Genomic DNA, 21622 nt, shown 5'->3' with positions numbered 1-21622 from the left:
AAACTAACATTTTCACAAAATATGCAGTTAATATGCACCCAAAATAGTTCATTAATTGTACTGAATGGTTGAGAGGCAAAGGAAGAATCTTCAGGCGCACAATACTAAGTACTTTCAGCGTTGCAAAATACACATTAGGAAATTAATGTGCTGAGAGTTTCTTCCTAGTCCTGGTCCTTATACCATCACATACTCATGGCATCAAAGTTTTTTCTCTCTGCCAACTGCAACAGCATGGGGCAATCTCCCCCCAGTTCCTTTGTGGGTATGGCTATATGGCATGAAGCTGCCATAGGTTTGAGGACAAAAGGTCCTAAATCTAACCTGGCAATCTACCTGAGTCCCACCCTCCAGGAAGTGCTTTAAAAAGTTCCATTCTTCAGCATCAATCACTCTGCCAATCAACTGAGGAACATAACATTGGAAAAACATAGAAAAGTTCAGGATGATCAAGAAGCCAACATTAAATGAACACAAACATCTGAGGGTTATGGGGCTGAAGGGGATGACAAAGATGGGGGGGTGGGGGGGTGCAAGGTGACGAAGAGATTTGGAACAAGGATGAGGATTTTAAACTCAAGCTATTTAATTGGGAGCCAATGTAGGTCAGTGAGTATAGGGGTGATGAGTGAATGAGACTTGGTGCAAGTAAAGGTGGGCAGAATTGTGGATGCCCTCAGGTTTACTACAGGTCTAGAAGTAACAAAGGCACAAATGAGGGTTTTAGCCACAGATGAGCTGAGGCAGGGGCAGAGTCAGGTGATATTAGAATTACAAACAGGCAGTCTTCGTGATAGTGCATGTGTTATTAGATGCTCACCTTGGTGTCAAATATGAAACGAAGGTTACCAAGGAAAGGGATGAAATCAAAATAAAAACAGAAAATTAGGTCTGGCAGCATCTGGGGAGAGAAAATTGAGGTTAAAAAGAAAGGTTCTGATTAGAGGTCAACAACTTGAAACATTAACTGTCCTTCTCTCCACAGATGTTGCTTAACCTACTGAGCATTTCTCACATTTTTGGTTTATATTTCAGATTTCCAGCATCTGCAGCATTTTGCTCTGTGTAAGAGTGATAGAGTTAGTGGCTAGGGAGCAAAATTTGTGGTGGGGACTGAAAACAATGGCTTCCTTGGAGAAAATTCCTTCTATCTAGTACTGGATGTCAGATAAGCAGTCTGGCAGTTTGGATAGTTTAAAGATTTAGTGCAAGAGCTTAATTCAGTGACAGCATCAGAGTTAACTTAAATATGCAGCACGACAGTTTTAACTCTGGCACTTGTCTGCCCTCTCAATTCTCAAGACAGTTAACCTCATTCATTCTAAGGACCTTGAAACTGCTCTAATTAAGACACAAGGTTGAGCCCATCACACACGCAACTGGCTTCAAAAGTTAGGTCTACCCAACATATAGATACAATTTCACCACTACTAAATTCCATATTTCTAAAAGATCTTTGGAGTTCAATTACCTCAAAGTTTTACAAACTAAATATTCAAGAAAGACAAGGATCCACAATCTGTGCAAGATCTAGAAACCTGAACAGAGAAGATGCATCAATATATGAGACAGGTGTGATTGACAGCTGTGTTTTTGCATCTGGTATAACTGGTAGTCTGCCTGATATCTCATGGTATCCATGATTGGTGTTATACAGGGGGTTGGATTAGCTAATTAGAGAATCAGACACAATCCAAATCATCAGCTAATAGACAGGGCAGGTATTTTATGGTTCAGTATAGCCTGCTTAGTATAACGTGTGAGGGGGCGAAGAGCTCACCACATATATTTTTTATAAAATACATATAGATATCCTCATGGCTCTCTCTAAAATTTTAAAAACTGTACAAATACTTTTTAAAATGGCTGAATCTGCATCTGCCTGTGGCACATGGACCAAAAGGAGCTATCTTGCAGTTTTGAAGAAACATACACCTCGTTATCTTTGAAGAGACACTAATGACAATGTGGACTGCAAAGGGCAAATTCAAAGACACCTATACAAAGGACATCTGCATTTCATAAGCTAGGCTGGCCAACTGCAGTCTACTTCTCTGATAGGACAAAAGGACCCTGCAACCTTGCTTTCAATTCTTAATGGGGACCCAGACAAGGGATACACATCCCTTGTCAATATGGAGAGGTGGGAGTCATGTGACATGTACCTCCAGTTGGGGAACCAGTTATACCGTCTTGCTGTACTGCAAACTCAGTCTGCCATTTTGCCACTTAACTAGCAGCAGCACAGAGGAGTGGCTCTGCCCAGGTTCGAATACCTGACCCCATCTACACCGTTTCTACTGGAATTTCTGTACCATTGCCTACAAGACAGGCACGCAGAAGTAAATCAATTTCAACGGATGAAGTCAACTCCATGGAACGGTTTTCAACCTGCTGACCCCTGTGAAGGAATAACTCATTGGACTACGATTCTGGACTCTGGGCCTGCGTGAAACAATAATTCTTTTCCCTGTGGTCTTTGCCCTGTAAATCTTTTGCTCCTCTATCCCTCTTTTATTGTGTGAGACCACAGGGGGCTACGATGTGACCTCCCCACACCCATTTCGAGTGTATGCAAATAAACTAACTCTTCCAGCTCATCCTATCACAAGATTGCCAAGAGGTTATTAATAGAAATTTGATCACACCAAAACAGAGGGGTTGGGAAATACGCCACCACTTATATAAAGGGGGAAGCAAATCAAAACACTTTTCAGCTTATAAGAGGGTGGTGAGAGGAGAAATCAGGGTTGTTTAAATTAACTCCCCTCCGGTCCATAACAATAGCTTGCTCAAACTGCCAAGACCACTTGGTTTCATCATGCTTCGAATCATAATTACTGACTAGATGCAGAGTATTTAGAATCTTAATTTCAAAGGTAGCTGAAGCAAAGGCATAAAGCAGAAGGTTAATTAGCTTGCCCAGTTATCTGCTCAGAACATCGCGGACACACTCCTGCAATACCTTATCGCTGCACAGCCCCTGAATGAATCTTCTATGTACTTTTGATCTCCTGCTCTTGGGAAAATAGATTTATAAATGTATGCCCCTCCCCCATCCCTATTCTTCCATGCAAGAGTACAGTTCCAAGTCACATTATCCACCAATTTCAGTTAGCCAAATGTTAGGGAGAAGGGGCACTTCATTATCTCACTGAGACTCCACCATTCCTCTTTGTACTGAACATGACTGCTGGAATGATCCCATCTCTAAAATCAGGTAACACACAATGCAAGTGGGTTAGCAAAGGGGAGCTTCACTTCATTGTGTGTGAGGGCTAGCAATAAATCAATATCATGTTTACACTCAAAACAGGCCGTGTATGAACAGCTGGGAAAAGGTTAGAAGAAGCTGAAGAGAATACTTAATGGGAAAAGAAATGAAGGACAGAACAGGCAAAGAACTCCAGCAGCAATTTCTCTTCCCAGCTATACCTTCACCCAAGAATATATCCTTGGCCTCATCAACTTCTCTTGCCAACATGGGGTCAGCACTTCCAGCTCAACCTTCCCATCACCTCTCCCAACTTCTTTACTACCTCTGTACCTTGTTACAACTTGCCCAATATACAGTCCTGAATAAAGCACAATCTCCTCTAATCAAAAATTGGAAAAACTGAAGCCATTGTCTTTGGCACCCATGGCAAACACCATGCACAAGCCACCAATTCCATACTCTCTTCAGCTATTGTCCCAGGTTAAACTAGGCTTTTCACAACCTTGCCATCTTATCTGATCCCAAGATCAGCTTCTGACCACACATCCTCTCCATCAAAAAAACCACCTACTTCCACCCCATACTACAGTCCATCTTCTGCTGAAACCCTCATTTGTGCCATTGCCACTTCAGCTCCTGGCCACTTTCTATAAACTGGATCTTGTCCAAAATCCCATATCAAGTCCCATTCACCCATCATCCCTATCCTCAATGTCCTAAATTTTCTCAGAAATCAACAATGTTTCAAATTTAAAATGCCCTGCATATTCAAATTCGTTCCTTCTCCTTCCCCATTTCTCCAACCTCCTCACAACCTTGGCGATCTCTGCCTTGCTCACCTTTGCCCTCTTGTGTACTTTTCACTTTCTTCACCCCACTATTAGCAGTCGTACCTTTAGACATTCAGCCCCTACAGCAGTGATGGGCAACCTAGGCTAATGAGTGGGCCACATGAGCTGCCCACTTTCATCTCAATGGACTGTAAGATTGAAGTCAGGCATGTGTACTAACCATGACCCCATGAATAAGATTAAACACAGTTAATACATGCCGAATACTTTATAATGAGTTACAGAAAATGTTTAATAATTCATATATGAATAGGAGTGCAACTTCAGATGGTAAAGTGAAAGAAATCTTTATGCTTACTAACTTACTTACATCATACTTAGTGAGACTTCTGGTTGGATCTATCCTTCATAAGCTTAGATTAGGACTCAGGGATGTGCAGACACTTCGCAATTCAGGACTGAGGTTTCCATCCATTAGTCTGTTGCACTTCCTGCATTTGATGTGTCCCATAGCAGGAAAAGTCTGCTCACATGCAGCACTTTGATTGGATGCAGAGGGAGTGCACAGCTCTCAGAGTCAATGTTGCGTACAATCAATAAGCATCTCACTTCACGTACCCTTGCTTTGCGTGCATATCACATTAGTAACGCTGGTAGGAAAGAAACTATGTGAACAGAAACCAGTGGAATCTGGCAAACCTGTGTGTGGACAATGGTTAACAAAAAATGTCTCAGGCCTCACTCAGAACCCTGATGGGCCACTCATCTACGCTCATTTCTGTCCATTTACCTTTGTGAAATGCCTTGGGCAGTTTTTCTATGTTAAGGCATTACAGAAATGCAAGTTGCTGAAAAACAGGAAATTGAATAAGCAGATTGGTAAAGTACTTGCATTTTATTTTAAATGTAAAATAGTGTTTTCAAATGCAACAGTTCATGGTCAGTTCTGTAGCTACTCCTTTGCAGAATTAATGTTTCTGCAGCAGAAAAGATGAAAACAGTCAGTCAGTCAGGGAGCCAGGGCTCTCCCTGAAAGCTGCCAGTATTCAAAGTGTTAAGAGAAAAAAAAAATGGAAATTGATGCCCAACTTTATTCAACACATCACTTCATAAAAATGACCTTGCGCCTAAACTTATTTGTTTTGCATTATTGTCATTCTGTCTAGCAAATGAGATTGCTCCAGTTTCCATGTAAATTAAAATGTTAATTTTATTAATTTATTGACAACACTGCATACCATTAGAGACTGAGGTTCCACATAATTGCAAATTTGTTTAAAAATTTATAAGCATTGTCATTATTGTGAAGGCAAAATCGTTTTCATAACATTGTTTTGATTCAATATGTAGGCTTAAGAATTGTAAATAAAAATCCGCCTGCAGTGCTTGCTATGGCCATCAATGTCACATCACCCCCATCACTCTCAGACAGCTCATCACTCAACCTCTAGCCTTTTGCCTATAAAAAGGCATTTCAAAATGAGAGGTTTGCAAGAATAATTTGTTAAATTGATCAGTCCATCATCTTAAATTTACGAACAATAAAAAATCCTTAAGTATTCCATATACTATACAGTTTATGTAAACAGCTATTTTTATACAGGTAGCAGGAATCTACTTAGAAATAGCAAAACAGAAATAAGACATTCAGCCCAACCAGTCCATGTCAGTGTTTACCCTCCCACAACCAAATCATCCCAATTTACCCATGCAGTTGCCTATATTCCTTCACCTGTTACTTTATACAGGATACAAATTAGCTCATAATTCACAAGTTACTTAGAAATATTCCTGTCATCAGGGGTACTACATAGCAAATTTGAAGTTGTTGACTGATTGCTGGAGAGGCCCTAAGTAGCATAGGATACTTACCACTTAGGCTTTCAACCAACTCTTGGTGACTGGTCAATAAATACATTTGTACATTAGTATTTCAAAACTTTCATAATGGGTTTACAGATTCCTCATGGCTAAAGGTGCGTCACTGGCTTTCAAAAGGATGTGCAGATTTTATAGAAGGTGCAGAAAGGATTTACAAGAATGGTTTCAATGATGAGGGACTTTGGTTACCTCAGTAGATTGGAAAAGCTGGGGTGCTCCCCTTAGATAAGGTTGAGAGATTTTCTGGAGGTGTCCAAACACATCAAGGATCTAGACAGAGTGGATAGAGAGAAACTGTTCCCACCGGAAAAATGTTCAAGAACCAGAAGACATCAATTTAAGGAAATTGACAAAAGAACCAAGGATGACATGAGAAACACTTAACACAGCAAATGGTAACTTGAATGCATTGTCCAAGTGTGTGGTGGAGGCATATTCAATCATGGCTTTTAAAAAGGGAATTGGATAGGCACAAGAGAAACCAGTAGCAAGGCAATAGGAAAGGACAGGGAGAGGAGGATTAGTTAAAATGGCCTGGCAGAGAGCCAACATGGACATGGTAGGCTGAATGGCTCACTTTTAAGCTGCAACCATCAAAGAAAAGAGAAATCATTGAAAATCAATGCATGTTTTTGGCACAGATGGCCATTCAACCAACCCTATCTGTGCCAGAAATCCAAAAGTAATCTCTCATAGTTCTGTCATTTTTCTCTATTTCAAAGGGTTATCCACATTTTCCTTAAAGATAAGGTCTTCCGCTTTGTCATGAAGCTATTACTGTAAGTAGTATTACTGGAAAATATTTTTCTTTTAAAAGAGAGGTTTAGTCTGTGGGTGTGTCTTAATTGGATTAAAGCCAGCTAGTCCAGGTGCTTTGATGTGTACTAGTTTTGATATGTAAGAGAGGTAAGCATGCATTTGCAACTTTTGAATACAGCACTCAAGAAGCAGAGTGCAAACTGACACCTGTCTAACAGATACCAAGTCATATATTTATATTACTAATAAAATTGGTATTATAAAGGGGTTTTATTGTTAGAAGAGGCTGGTAATACATTAAGAATTTACATTCAATGGGCGATGGTAGGTATAACTTCAGCAGTTTTGAGGTGTGTGCAGCTGAGGCAATATAAGATCAAAAGACAGCTGTAAGCCTCCAACTGTCTCCACAGGAACCAAAGTGAAAAGAACCTCATTTTGAATTCGTAAGGTGAAAATGCTTTGCCTGATGTCTGGCTAAGTCTATGGGTTGCTGTTGCCTTAATGGAGATTAGTTTGGGAATTTGTTAAAAGTTATGGTAGCAGTAATTTGTAGCCACATGTATATATATTTTAACCTGCGTAAATTAATAACATTTTTCATTTAGATTAATCTAAAACCTCGAGAACTGGTGATCTGATTCCTGAATTTAGAGTTGCATCACAAACATAACACTTAAAATTATAGGTTATTACAGTTGTTTAAAGATTCCCTCTGGGATTTTTAAATAACTCAGCTTTACCAACTGTATCGGTTATAACAGCTTCAAACTATTTACAAAAACATGCCTGTGTAAAATAAATTCTCCTAATCTCGCCTTCCTCTGGACCATATTAAACAGGCTCATTCATTCAGAATTCACTCATTCCGCAGCTAAAAGTTTTTCTTCATTCCCAGAATTTAAGCTTTGATTAAATTTCCCTTGGCCTTCTTTCTTCCAGCAGAATCTCAAGTATATTTTAACTATATTTCCCTTTCCTGGTAAGCCTGCACTGTATGCATTCTATGACTTTAATGTCCTTCCTATAATGATGTGCCCAAAACTGACAACTACAGTCTAACTTATGCCTTGCTCAAATTCATCATTACTCTAACAACAAAATAAAGGCAGCATGATACACCTGGAGTATCATCTAAGGAGAGTCAGCTGCTTAAATGAAAATGTAAACCTTAGGAACCCAATACAAGAAACATCTTAGAATGGGTCTGCTCTTCTGTGCCTCAACTTTCCATGCAGAAATGGAGGCATCCTGGTTCACAACCATCATCTAGAGAAGAATGAAGACCAGAAATTATGACTGATGGATGAATATTATTGCAGAAGAATATTAAAAGCCAGGCCCATTTATGACTGCTGCCTTAAAGAGATCGTCAATCATTTATTGGAACTTTTTTCAATTTTTTTCTCAACAGTACAGAACAGCCTCTATTTTCCTTAAGTTTTACCTTGACATCCTGTCAGAGTAGTTTCATTTTCTGAAAAACCACTTCAGCAATGTCTCTTAGCAGTATGTTCATGAAAGAATATCACTCAGTCAACATTTAAACTGTGGAATCAGGCACACTGCCTCTATTTATCAACCCATTTACCAAAGCGGTTGCCAACCCTCTGTCTATTGTGACATGTCACCTACCTTTGAAAAATGTAGGGACCCACTGGTACTTCAGACTTATAACTGAAGTTCATTTACTGGAGCCCTGGTCTGACCAGGTAAGATCTATCAACCCTGAGTGCAAGCTCTCGATAGCTGTGCCAGTTCAAGCACCCAGTGAGCTCTGGCTGCATGATGATGGTGCGAGTAATAAATCATAACATATTGGGCATTTTTGATCCAGCTGTTCTTCACAGCGCCTGAGAGTTAAACATAATACACTTTACTCAACCAGTATACTGGAAATTGTTCTCTCTCCTCAGCTACCGTCCCCCCTCCCTTTAGAAATAGCTATCATCTTCTCCTCAAACGATCCACCCTTGGCTTCTCTATCCTTGCAAACTACCATCCCATCTCTTAACTCCTTCACCTCTCTAAAGTCCTTGGACCTCAAATCAGTGCCCAACTTTCCTGAAACTTCACCCTTGAATCTCTCCATTCAGGTTTGTCTCCGTTACAGCCCCAAACTTGCTCTAACCAAAGTCACAAATATGACTGCTAACACTGTCATTTTCCTTGATCACAAAATGATGACACAATCCACACTGCCTTTTGTTCATTTTCTCATCCCACCATATGTGGTCACGCTCTTTTTTTCCAGCCATCTAGACCTCAAATTCTGGAATTTCCTGTCTAACTGGCACCTCAGTCTCCCCCATAAAGGCTCTTCTTAAAACTTACCTCTTTGATGAAGCTTTTAATCACCCTAATATTTCCTTCTTTGGCTTGGCATCCATTTACTTCTAACTGCTCCTCTGAAGAGTCCTGACGTTTTTCTTAAAAGCATTGTTTAAATGCACTTGATGATTATTTATATCCAAGCAAAGTGTGTACCTAATCACAGCTCATCAAATCAATGCCCATTTCTTGTGGTTCTGAAACTGCCAAGCATAATACAAACCACCACCTAGGTACACCCAAGCAGCCAACATGCCTCCCCTCACATGCCAAAATATGATCTTAGGCATGGTCAAATGTACTAACACTAGTTAACTAGCTTAGTGGTTGCAGAACTTAAAGGTTACACACTGTGCCAGAATCAATGATTTCTGAATATCTTTAGGAAGTACAGAATTTCTTTTTATATTTGAGGAAATTTTAATCCAAAGATCAGGGAGCTTGGGAGACATGTCCAGTCTCCATCAGGGGAATGCTGCTTTCCAAATGTCTTCAAATGGCAAGCCTTGTCTTTCCTGTCAAGAACTGCTCAACAAGTAGCATTTCCTGGGAATAGACTATACTATATAAATATATTGTTTACAGATGGTTAGAACCATACACTTACAGCTCAAGGAATATGCAACATGATACAACAGGATACATTTATGCAATACCATACAGGGACATGATCAGATACAAACACCGGAAACTACCACAGACACATTGGGATAAACTATCTCTATCCCTGCTATAGCTCCCACAGTTCTGACTGTGCATGGAAGTTGAATATAAAATTAGCTGTGCAGTGTTTGGGGGGCGTGGGGAGGAAATGTGAGAGATTAAGTGTAAAAGAACACACAAGGCAGAAAGGGGTGTATAAACTCATCGGCTATGGGTGGAGGGGAAAAGAGAAGATCAGAAATAAATGAAGGGGGCAGGAGACAGACTGGGAGAGTGACAGAGAGAAGATTATTTGAGAAATAAAAATATTGAAGGTTTAATGCACTGACTGAAGATGACATTACTTTACATCCAGTGCTTGTGCTGTAAAAAAAATTGAGTTAACATGTGAATTTTGCAATTTCAAGCAAATTCATGAAAAAGGTAACAGCCCATTTAAAAGAATATATTTTAAAGAGAAATGGCCTGACTGTAGACTGCAGAGAACAATAATTATGGGTGAAAAATTGATAAAAGCCTGTTAGAGCTTCCATTTTGATCATTCAAATGCCAAATTAAAAGTCACAGTTTCTTAAACCAAGTCATTGTCCAGGTCACTAAAATCATAGAAAGTTTACGGCTCAGAAGGAGACCCCTTGGCTCACTGCGTCTGCGCCAGCCAATAAAATGAGCCACCCAGTCTAATCCCACTTTCCAGAATTTGTTCTGTGCCCCTCAGGTTGTAGCACTTCAGATGCACATCCAGGCACCTTTTAATTTCTGCCTCTACCACCTTTTCTGTCAGTGAGTTCCAGGCCCCTATCACCGGCTGAGTGAAAAACTTTTTCCTCATCTCCCCCTTAATCCTTCCACCAATCACTAATTCTAAACCCCCAGTCACTGACCTCTCTGTTAAGGTAAATAGGGCCTTCCCATTCACTCAAGACCCCTCAAAATTTTGTACATCTCAACCAAATCTCCTCTCAGCTTCCTGTTTCAAGAGCAACCTCAGCCTCTCCAATCTTTCCTCATAGCTGCAATTTTGCAGTCCTGATAACATCCTCTTAAATGCCCTCAGTACCCTCTCTAATGCAATTACGTCCTTTCTGTAATGAGGTGACCAGAACTGGACAAAGTACTCAAGTTGTGGCCTAACTAACATCTTATATAGTTCCAGCATTGCCTCCCTGCCATTATATTCTATTCCTTGGCTAATAAAGGAATGGATTCCACATGCCTTACACTGCTACCCTCAGGGGTCTGGTAACATTCACTCCAAAAGTTCCTCACTTCCTCTACACTCTCAGTATCCTCCCATTTATTGTCTTTCCTTTGCCTTGTTTGACCTTGCCAAATGCATCACTTCACACTTCTCTGGGTTGAATTCCATTTGCAACTTTTTTGCCCATCTGACCCACTGATAGCTTCCTGCAGTCTACAGCTATCCTCCTCACCATCAACCACACAGCCAATTTTTGTGTTTGCAAACTTCTTGAGTCCCCCTACATTTATGTCCAAATCTTGGTACTGAGCCCTGTGGAACCCCACTGGAAACAGCTTTCCAATCGCAAAAACACCCTTCGATAATTACCCTTTCTCACCTGTCGCTGAGTCAATTTTGCATCCAGCTTGCTACATTCCCCGGGATCCCATGGACTTTCAGTTTCTTAACCAATCTGTCATGTAGGACCTTGTCAAAAGCCTTGCTAAAATCCATGTAGACCACATCAACTGCCCTACCCTCATCAATCCTCCTTGTTACTATTTCAAAAAATTCAATCAAGTTGGTCAGACACTACCTTCCTTCAACAAATACATGCTGACTATCCTTGATCAAACCATACCTAAGCGACAGTTTATCCTGTGTCTCAGAATTGATTCCAATAATTTGCCCACTACTGAAGTTAGACTGAATGGTCTGTAATTATTCAGTCTATCTCTCGTTGCCTTTTTAACCAAAAGGTGCAATGTTAGCAGACCTCCAACCCTCCAATTGACACTTGAATCCAGTGAGGATTGGTAAATGATAGCCAAACCTTCCTCCCTGGATTTCTCCCTGGATTTTTTAACAACCTGGGGTACATTTCATCTGGCCTTGGTGATTTATCCACTTTCAAGGATGCTAATCCCCTTAATACTTCCTCTCTTCCTATGTTTAACATATCCAATACTTCACAAAAGATGGGCATGATACAGACATTGTAGTTAAGGAGAAAGCATGTGAAGACAGGCACAAGGTATTCATTAAGAGCCATGCCTACATCTTCCATCTCCACACACAGGTTACCTTTTCCTGGTCTTTTATGGGCCCTAATCTTTCCTTAATTATCCTCATATCTTAAATGTATTGATAAGACATCTTTTGGGTTCTCCTTGATTTTACTTGCCAATATTCTTTCATGCCCCCTCTTTGCTTTCCTAATTTCCTTTTTGATTTCACCCTTGATTTCTACTCCTCTCAGCTTTCTGTAGTATTGAGTTCTCGGTGCCTGACATAAGCTTTCCTTTTCTGCCTCATCTTACCCCGTAAGCTCCTTGACATCCAGGGGGTTCTGGATGTGGCCACCGCACCCTTTTTCTTTGTTGGAACGTTTTTACTCTGAACCCTTCAAATCTCCCCTTTGAATGCCTCCCACTGTTCTGATACTGATTTACCTTCAAGTAGCTGTTTCCAATCCATTTTTGTTAAATAACTTCTCGGCCTAGTAAAATTGGACTTACCCTAATTTAGAACTTGAACTCCTGTTCTATTTTGTCCTTTTCCACAATTATGTTAGAATAACTGAATTATGATCACTACCACCAAAAACTTCTTGCTCCATTTTCAAATGGCCAATCAGCCTGTGGTTTCTACAGTGAGGTAACGAGTTAAAGAAATCTGTAAGCAGATTCCCTTAAACACCTGTCATACATTCCTGAAACTCCAAGTCCTGCAATATACTTCATGCTTTGTTAATAATAGATAAAATCAATTTGTTGCTGTTAGAATGACTTTGTACTTCAAAGTCCAAGGTCTTTCTCCTCCTCACACCAACTACTGATGGCAACTACCAATGGTAGTTCCTGTTGTGTGCTGGATATAACCGTCTCCCCGCACTCCCTAACCTCCATGGGAGAGAAGCCTTCCTCAACCATACCCCCAAGTGGAGCACACTGCCTGCATACAACACCACCACCTCCCCTGTATAACTAAGTTATTTACAAAGCAACAGTTAAATAAAATTCTTACCAATCCATCTCATCAGGGAAGTGATGATTTGAAGGTATTTGGTCTTCTGAACGTTGAAGAAGGTGAATGGTCCAAGAAACAGAGAAAATGCAGTCTGTACAATAAAAAAAAAGTTGCTTAGACACAAATACGCACAATTTAGAAGTCCACAACATGGCTCCATGATAAAGTGGAACATGAGACAGCAAAGGCACGTCACCAATTATTCCGTTTTTACAGGTACTAAAGCGATGGCAAACCAAGAGAATTAGAGAGAAAGAGAAAGATGAAGTAGAATAAAGGAACGCATGACAGGTGTCAGGCTGATAATACAAGAAAAAAAATCAGAGAGGAAGTGAAAAAGGAAGTCAGTGATCAGCAGCTAACATTTTACATTTATTCTTTTATGGATGTGGGCCTCACTGGCTAGGCCAGCATTTATTACCCATTCCCATTTGCCCTCGAGGTTGTGGTAGTAAACCCTCTTCTTGAACCACTGCAGTCCATCTTAACACCCACAGTGCTGTTAAGAAGGGAGTTCCAGGATTTTGGGCAGGCAGGAAAGCAGAGTTGAGACCACAACCAGGTCAACTATGATCTTATCGAATGGCAGTCCAGGCTCAAAAGGGCTGAATGGCCTACTCCTGCCCTTAAGCCACATGTTCATATTTTGAACCAGTAACAGTGAAGGAATGGCAAATACATGTCTTCTGTAGGAATATAAATAGTAAAAGGATAGTAAGAGAATTGGTGGGACCGATTAGGGACCAACAAGGAGATCTACACATGGAGGATATGAACATGGTCATGGTACTAAATGAATACTTTGTATGTCTCTTTATCGAGGCAAGTGCTGCCAGAATGATGAAAGAGGATGTAGCTGAGATACTGGGTGGTTAAAAATTGATGAAGAGGGGGTATTAGAAAAGCCAGCTGTACTTAAAGTTGATAAGTCATGAGGACCAGATGGTATGCAACTGAGGTTCCGAGGGAAGAAAGGGTGGAAATTGCAGAGGCACAGGCCATCATCTTCCAACTCACCTTAGATACAGGGGTGGTGTCAGAGGACAGGAGAATTGCAGAAAAGTGTTTAAGGATAAACCCAGCAAGTATAGGCCAGTCCAGTTTAACCTCAGTGGTAAGAAAGCTTTCAGAACGATAATCATTAACAAAATTAGTCACTTGAACAAGTTTTTATTTTAAGGAAGGTAACAGAGGGTTGATGAGGTGTACGTGGACTTTTTGCATTTGATTAAGGGGCACATAACAGGCTTGCTTGCATAGTTGAAGCCCTAAAGGACACGCAGCAGGGATATGATGTTGGCCAAGTGACAGGAAAATTAGAGTAATAGTGAAAAGGTGTTTTTCAGATTGGAGGAAAGTGTATGGTGGGGTTTCCTAGAGATCAGTGCTAGAACCACTCTTTTTTGTAATATGCATTAGTGACTTAGACTTGGGTGCACAGGGCACAATTTCAAGATTTGTAGATGATACAAAACTTGGTGTGATAGGGATAGAATGTGCATGTGAAACCTGATGTTTTTGGATGATATTGTCGAGGGTCAGCGTGACGATGAGGAATAGGAGGCTAATGGTTACACTTTTTGTTAAAAATTTAAGTATTAAAGCTTGTTTATTGGAATGTAATGATTCCTTATCACTTTTCTCAAGTTTGGAAGATTCAGATAAATGGTTTACAAGAACTTTAGGTAAAACTTATTAGCCTAGAGTGTTCAGTACTAATTGTTACCAGGAAATTCAAAAGAACAGCTCGAACATTTGAAGTAATAACACACTTTGAATTGTGTGGCTTGGTTTTCCCCATCAAGCAAACTGACAAAACAACAGGTTCAAAACATCACCAATCTATAAATGCATAATTTTTAATTACTTACAAAGGAGCTAATACAAGGTTAAAAAGACAAAGGGCAGGATTTTTAGTGCGGTGATTTAGGGCACCATGATTGGCAGGCCCGGGAGTAGCTGGGGAACGAACACCTGACTGTGATTTCACGCTGGTTGGCAAATTAATGGCCAGTCAGCATGAAAGGTGCATTGAAAGGCCCAGCGTTGCTGGGGTGGGAGCGGGAGGAGAGCGAGCGCTGAAGTCAGCACAGGCACAGGGGAGCGCTCACAGAAAGCTGCCTGAAGGCAGAGAGCTGCCTCAGGGAGCGGAATTTAAATGCCAAATATAAAGATTGTAAAAAAGGGAAAAAATGCCCAGGCATCAGAATCAGTCACCAGAACATATACCAGATGAAAATACTGCGCAAACATTTTAATTTAATATCAGAAACCTCATCCCACCCTTGGATGAAGTTTCCTCAAAAAGGCAAAGGCCGCCTGGCTAATTTGCCCACCCACCAACCGTAACGTTGGACGGGCAGCGAAAATTCACAGTTGATTAAACATGTTAATGGCCTTAATGGGCCTATTAATCGTCAGTGGGCACACGACCTACTCTTGTGTATGCCTGCCCACCGAAATATGTGCGAGTGCACGATGACACTGGGACATTTGCCAGGTGTGATCACTTTTATTTCACACTCGAGCTGGTCAGGCCCATGCCTGCATGCCAAGCAAAAAATTCTGCCCAAAGAACTTATTCCTGAACTTCTGAATCATCAGAACAAGCTGATAGACAAGTTCTATATTAGAGATCACGAATGGGAAATAAACCCACAACATTCCGACTTGGAAGAAAGGCAGCAACTAGAAGGGCAGAGAAATGAAAGAACAGGATTAGATTCAGAGGTAGTATTGATGGGTTGGAGTTTACCAACTCTTTGTAGATGGGCTGTGGGGCCTAGGAATATAGCAGCAAAGTTGGGAAGGCAGTCCAACATCTTCCCTCCAACGGCTGCCCACTGGGAGGGCAATTGTGGAAATTAAGTGCCCCATTAAGGATGAACTCCTGTCCCCAGTAGCATTTTACTGGGGTCGGGGGAAGAGTGTCGTCACATGGGGAGATGCTGGACAAGGTGGTGGTGGTGGCCTCCTTTATGGCTCCTTGGGCCCACCCCACAGCTATCGCATTGCTGCTTGAAGGTCTGTTATTGTGAGTCTTAGCTTAGGTCATCCTTGTCAGGATCAGTAGAGACTGAAGGCAAGGCTGCTGGTAAATTTTACCTTTTATTAAACAGTCTTCTATGTGCAGGATAAGGCTTAGCATGAGGCTTTACATAGACTCCCTCTCAGCATGCATTGTCATGTGATCTTACATCACTGATGTGGACTGTCTATTTACATATTTAACATTAACCATTTACACTACATCTGCCCCCAAGTTTCTGACTCTATACATTATTTACATTAACCTACATCTCACCTCGAAGTCTCTACCTTCACCTCTGTGAACCAATGCCTTAAGATTCTAAAGGACCAGATAATGAAGACCATCATCCAGAACAGTTGACCCAGAGAACACAGCCTGCACTTGGAGGATTAAATTCGAAGCAATATTTCAGTGAGTAAATGGTAAATCTATGGAATTACTTAAGGAGATGGTGGAAGTAATTAGTATTGACTCAAATAAAAATTCGATGTCTTTCAGAAAATATTTTAGAATACATTAGATGGCCAAATTTAGATGTGCCATATGGTAACTGCAATGCTTGACCAGTGGGGTTTTCCTCATGTCATGTCAAGATCTGTTGTAGGCAAATCGATAATTCACTGCCATAATTTGTCAACTGTTCCATTATTATTGCATTGTTTGACTATCAGGATGGGAGAAGGCAAACCGGATGGACCTTGGTAATTTTTTGTCTAGCACTTCCTATGTTTCTTTGTTAAGGCTACAGAGACGAGGGAGGTCTGGTCTGCCACATATTGCACAGGAGCATTGCATTTTTACTGATGCCAAGACCCAGATTAAAGTGCTCAGACAAACCAGGATTTGCATCATCCTCTAACCCAGTCATTAGGGAGTTGTAGAGAAAAGTGTAGCCAATGAAATTAGTACCCGCAGTGGCCATGCCCAATGAGGGGTCATCAATCCTTCCCAGTAGTGGGCTAGGAAAGTGCAGCATTGCTCATCATGATCCTCTCCTAGGTAAAGGTTTGGAAGCCAACCACCACCCACCCCCAACAAAGCACCCCTGCCCTACCCACCTAACCTGTTCTCTATAGTGAGATCATTATCTTGTTCCTGATTTACCAAACTGGAGAAAGCTACCTTAGTGGGAAAAGAAAGCCATCCATTTCAGAAAAGTAAATCTACCTCTTGCATTAAACAGATGGTTAATTGAAAGTACTGCATTTTTGATTAAGCATTTTGGGGTTTCTGTTTAGATGGCGTACATACAGTTGGTAAAAAGCCTTATGACCATCCAATCAGCTGCTTCCGTCTCGGCTGATTCTCTCTAGCCCGCTGGCCAAACTTCCCCTAAAGCTGCCCCCCTGCCCTTGCACCCAACCTGCATCTTTCTCCAGTTCCTTTCCCATCCCTTCTCACGCCCTCCGCAAAGTCATCTTGTCCATGGAATCCACCTTCTGATCTCTTGATCCTTTTCCCACTAAACTGCTGACCAGCCAATTTCTCTTCATAGGTTCCACATTAGCTGGTATCATTAATCGTTCTCTCTTCTCAGGGAGAGCCTCCTCCTTCAAATCTACCATTCAAGTCCTCAAAAAAGAAACATGACCACTCCATCCTTGAAAACTACCAAACCACCTTCAACTTTTCTTTCCTCTCCAAAGTCCTTGAAATGTGCCATTATCTCCCAATATGTGTGTTCATCTTTCCTGGAACTCCATGCTTGAATTCCTCCAGTCTGGTTTCCATCCCTGCCGCTGTACCAAAATGCCTCATCAGAGTCACAAATGACATTCTAGTTAATTGCTACAAAGGCAAACTGTAACAGAGGCAAACTATCCCTCCTCATCCACCTCGACCTGTCGGCAGCCTTTGACACAGTTGATCACACCTTCCTCCTCCAATGCTTCTTCACTGTGGACCTAACTGGGACTGCACTTGCATGGTTCCATTATCTAACTGTGGCCAGGGAATCACTTGCAATTACCATTGCCTTGTGTTCTCCCAAGGATCTATCCTTGGTTCCCTCCTATTTCTCATCTACATGCTGCCCCTTGGTGACGTCATCTGAAAGCACAGTTTCCACATGTATGCTGACAACAACCAACTCTACCTCAGCACCACCTCTCAATCTCTCCATGTCTCCAAATTGTTAAACTGCTCATCTGATAGCCAGTACAGGAGGAGCAGAAACTTCCTCCCATTAAATATTTCAAAGACTGAAGCCATTGTCTTCAGTCCCTACTCCAACCATCCCTCTCCCTGTAACTGTCTAAGGCCTAACCAGACAGTCCACAACATTGGAGTCACATTGACCCCAAAATGAGCTTCCAACCATATATCCATCATCATTAAGACTGCCTATTTCCACCTCCACAGCATCAGCCAACTTTGTCCCTGCCTCAGCTCATCTGCTGCTGAAACCCTCTTCCATGGCCTTGTTACCTCTACACTTGACTATACCAATGCACTAGCTTCCCATATTCTACCCTCCATAAAATTGGTCATCGAAAATTCCATCATCCAGAACTCCATTGCCCACGTCCTTACTCACACTAAGTCCCTTGCACTCATTACCCCTGTGACTAAATGGCAATGGTTGCTCGTCAAGCAATGCCTTAATTTTAAAATTCTCATCCTCGTTTTCAAATGCTTCCACGGCCTTGCCCCTCCCTATATCTGCAATCTCTGCCAACCCTACAATCCTTCCAGATATCTATGCTCATCTAACTTTTCTCTTGAGCTTCCCTGATTTTGATTGCGCCACCATTCATCGTCTTGCTTTCAGCTGGCTAGGCCTTCAGATCTGACATTTTCTCACTAAACGTCTCTATTTTCCTTCCTTCAAGATGCTCCTTAAATCAGACCAAACTTTTGGTCACCCTGCCTCAATATCATCTTAGGTGGCTCAGTGTCTAATTTTGTTTTATGATATTCATGTGAAATGTCTTGGGTCATTTTATTATGTTAAAGACACTACATAAATTGTCAACCTGCATCACAGTACCTCGACAATAAATAGAACACAGCCAATACAGGCTGAGCAAGCAACATTTTGATTCGGGTGGGGGGAGGAAGCTATAAACAGCTTTCACTGTATGTTTACTTCCATTTGGTCAAAATTCATATTCTGAAACATCCAGATTGGACATTATTCCTGCAATTATAACCTAACTTCTCAGCATATCCGGATATAGTCAGGCCACTGTTAAGTTGGCGCAAGATAATGGTTTAATGAAGTACTACAACCAACATCAGTCCTTCCTGGCCTTATCTTGCAAGCATCACTAGTCAAATGTATGTGTATGTGTGCAGTGAAACACTGAAGGCTAAAATAATAGGGAGCTGCTCCTTAGAGACATGGATTAATGGTCACTGCATCAAACATGTTTTAACAGGTGTCTGCCCAAGCTGACTACCTCATGTATCAGATTGAAGGTTTCTACACAAGGAGACAGCAGAGGTATTTAGCTATTAAGAAACAGGTGTGTTTTGCAATTTAGCAGCAGCCTGAGCCAACTGGTGGAGCAGCAGGGTTTGAGTGCACAGTGCATGAAAAGGAACAGACCCACAGTGAATACATGGGCTAAAAATTCCATACACCTTTCTACAGACGCTCTAACCTACAAGATCCATAAGGCAGATTGTAGCATCCTGATGAGCAACAGCAGTGTATCAGAATAAAAATTGACACCATTAACTGTGTTGGCTGACTCTATTAACTGAACGTTAACTTTGTCACCTCACATCTTCCATTATACTTCAGCGGAGTATGGACAGTTTGTAATGTGGTGATACTGCATCAGTGGATATATCAGTAGGAACGATAATCTTTAAATAATTACCATTGCTCTGAAAAAAAACATGTAGCAAATTTTGGCCCTGTAGCAGGGAACACAAGAACCATGGGGACAACTTAAGCCTAATCCATCCTGTGAGCAAAGGACAGGGCCAGGTCAGCTGCTGATTTACACCCCTCCTGACTTTACCTTCTTTTGGCTTCAGTGGAGGGCAAGAGACCAAGCACAGTATGAAAGAAACAGCTGTCAGATGCTGACTGAGTATAAAGCAACCTCTCTGTGGCCAAGGAAGGGTTATTTATTGTTCAACCTGACAAACATAGCTTACTTGGGAAGTTTCGCATAACTGAAATTTGATAAATTTACCAGAAATCAGCAGAGGTTCATGCCAGAAATGATGCAAATTAGCTGTCAGGTAAAATGCTATAAATCGAGGATTTCAAATAAATAGTTCAATAGAACAACAGTGACCATAAGACATAGGAACAAAAGTAGGCCATTCAGCCCATTGAGTCTGCTCCGCCATTCAATGAGATCATGACTGATCTGATAATCCTCAACTCCACTTTCCTGCCTTTTCCCCATAAACCCTCAATTCCCTTACTGACTAAAAATCTGTCCATCTCAGCCTTGAATATACTTAACTACCCAGCCTCTACAGCCCCCTGCAGTAAAGAATTCCACAGATTGACTACCCTCAGAAAAGAAATTCCTCCTCATCTTGGTTTTAAATGGGTTCCCCCTTACCCAGGTTATGCCCTCTGATCCTAGACTCTCCCACAAGGGGAAACAAGCTCTCAGCATTTACCCTGTCAAGCCCCCTAAGAATCTTCCATGTTTCAATAAGGTCGCCTCTCATTCTTCTAAACTCCAATGAGTACAGGCCCAACCTACTCAATCTCAAGAAAATCCCTCCATACCAGGGATCAACCTAGTGATCCTTCTCTGGACTGCCTCCAAAGCCAGTATATCTTTCCTTAGATAAGGGGACCAAAACTGTTCACAGTACTCTTAGTTGGTCTAACTAGTGCCTTGTATAGTATTAGCAAGACTTCCCTATTTTTATACTCCATTCCCTTTGAAATAAAGGGCAACATTCCATTTGTCTTACCAATTACCTGAACTTGTATGTTAGCTTTTTGAGATTCATGCACAAGGACCCTCAAATCCCTGTGCTGCAGCTTTCTGCAGTCTTTCTTTATTTAAATAATATTCAGCTCCTCTATTCTTCCTGCCAAAGTGCATAACCTCTCACTTTCCCACATTATATTCCATCTGCCAAGTTTTTGCCCACTCACAACCTGTCTATATCCCTCTGTAGACTCTGTCATCCTCACCATTTGCCTTCCCTCCTATTTTTGTGTCATCTGCAAACTTGGTGATAGTACATTCACTTCCCTCATCCAAGTCATTAATATATATTGTAAATAACTGTGGCCCCAGCACTGATCCCTGTGGCACTCCACTAGTTACAGGTTGCCATCCTGAAAATGCCCCCCCCCGCATCCCTACTGTTTTCTATTAGTTATCCAGTCCTCTATCCATGCTAATATGCTACCCCCAACACCATGGGCTCTTATCTTAAGTAGCTTTATGTGTGGTGTCTTATCGAACGCCTTTTGAAAATATAAATATTTACTTCTACTGGTTCCCCTTTATCAATCATGCTTGTTACCTCCTCAAAGAATTCTAAGAAATTTGTCAGGCATGATTTCCTCTTCATGAAGCCATGCTCTGCTTGATTAGATTATGCATTTCTAAATGCTCAGCTGTTACATCCTCTAAAATAGACTCTAACATTTTCCCAATGACAGATGTTGAGCTAGCTGGCCTATCGTTACCTGTTTTTATCTCCCTGCCTTTTTGAATAAGGGTGTTACGTTAGCAGTTTTCCAATCCTCTGAGACTTTTCCAGAGTCTAAGGATTCTAGGAAGATTACTACCAGTGCATCCACT

The 21622-nt window shown here is 41.3% G+C and overlaps 1 protein-coding gene across 2 annotated transcripts in view; it reads right to left on the bottom strand.

The window, feature by feature from the left end:
• Positions 1-21622, bottom strand: part of tmem104 (transmembrane protein 104) — a 296624-nt gene that overhangs the window by 79981 nt on the left and 195021 nt on the right. For both annotated transcript variants that reach the window (XM_041217287.1, XM_041217289.1), the window contains exon 9: positions 12851-12944. In XM_041217287.1, coding sequence (XP_041073221.1) covers positions 12851-12944 — 94 coding nt within the window. The remainder of the gene's footprint in view (positions 1-12850; positions 12945-21622) is intronic.

The sequence above is a fragment of the Carcharodon carcharias genome, chromosome 22 (genome assembly GCF_017639515.1).
Source record: "Carcharodon carcharias isolate sCarCar2 chromosome 22, sCarCar2.pri, whole genome shotgun sequence".
NCBI lineage: Eukaryota > Metazoa > Chordata > Chondrichthyes > Lamniformes > Lamnidae > Carcharodon > Carcharodon carcharias.
Note: the sequence above shows the minus strand (reverse complement) of the source record. Positions and strands in the feature narration are given on the sequence as shown.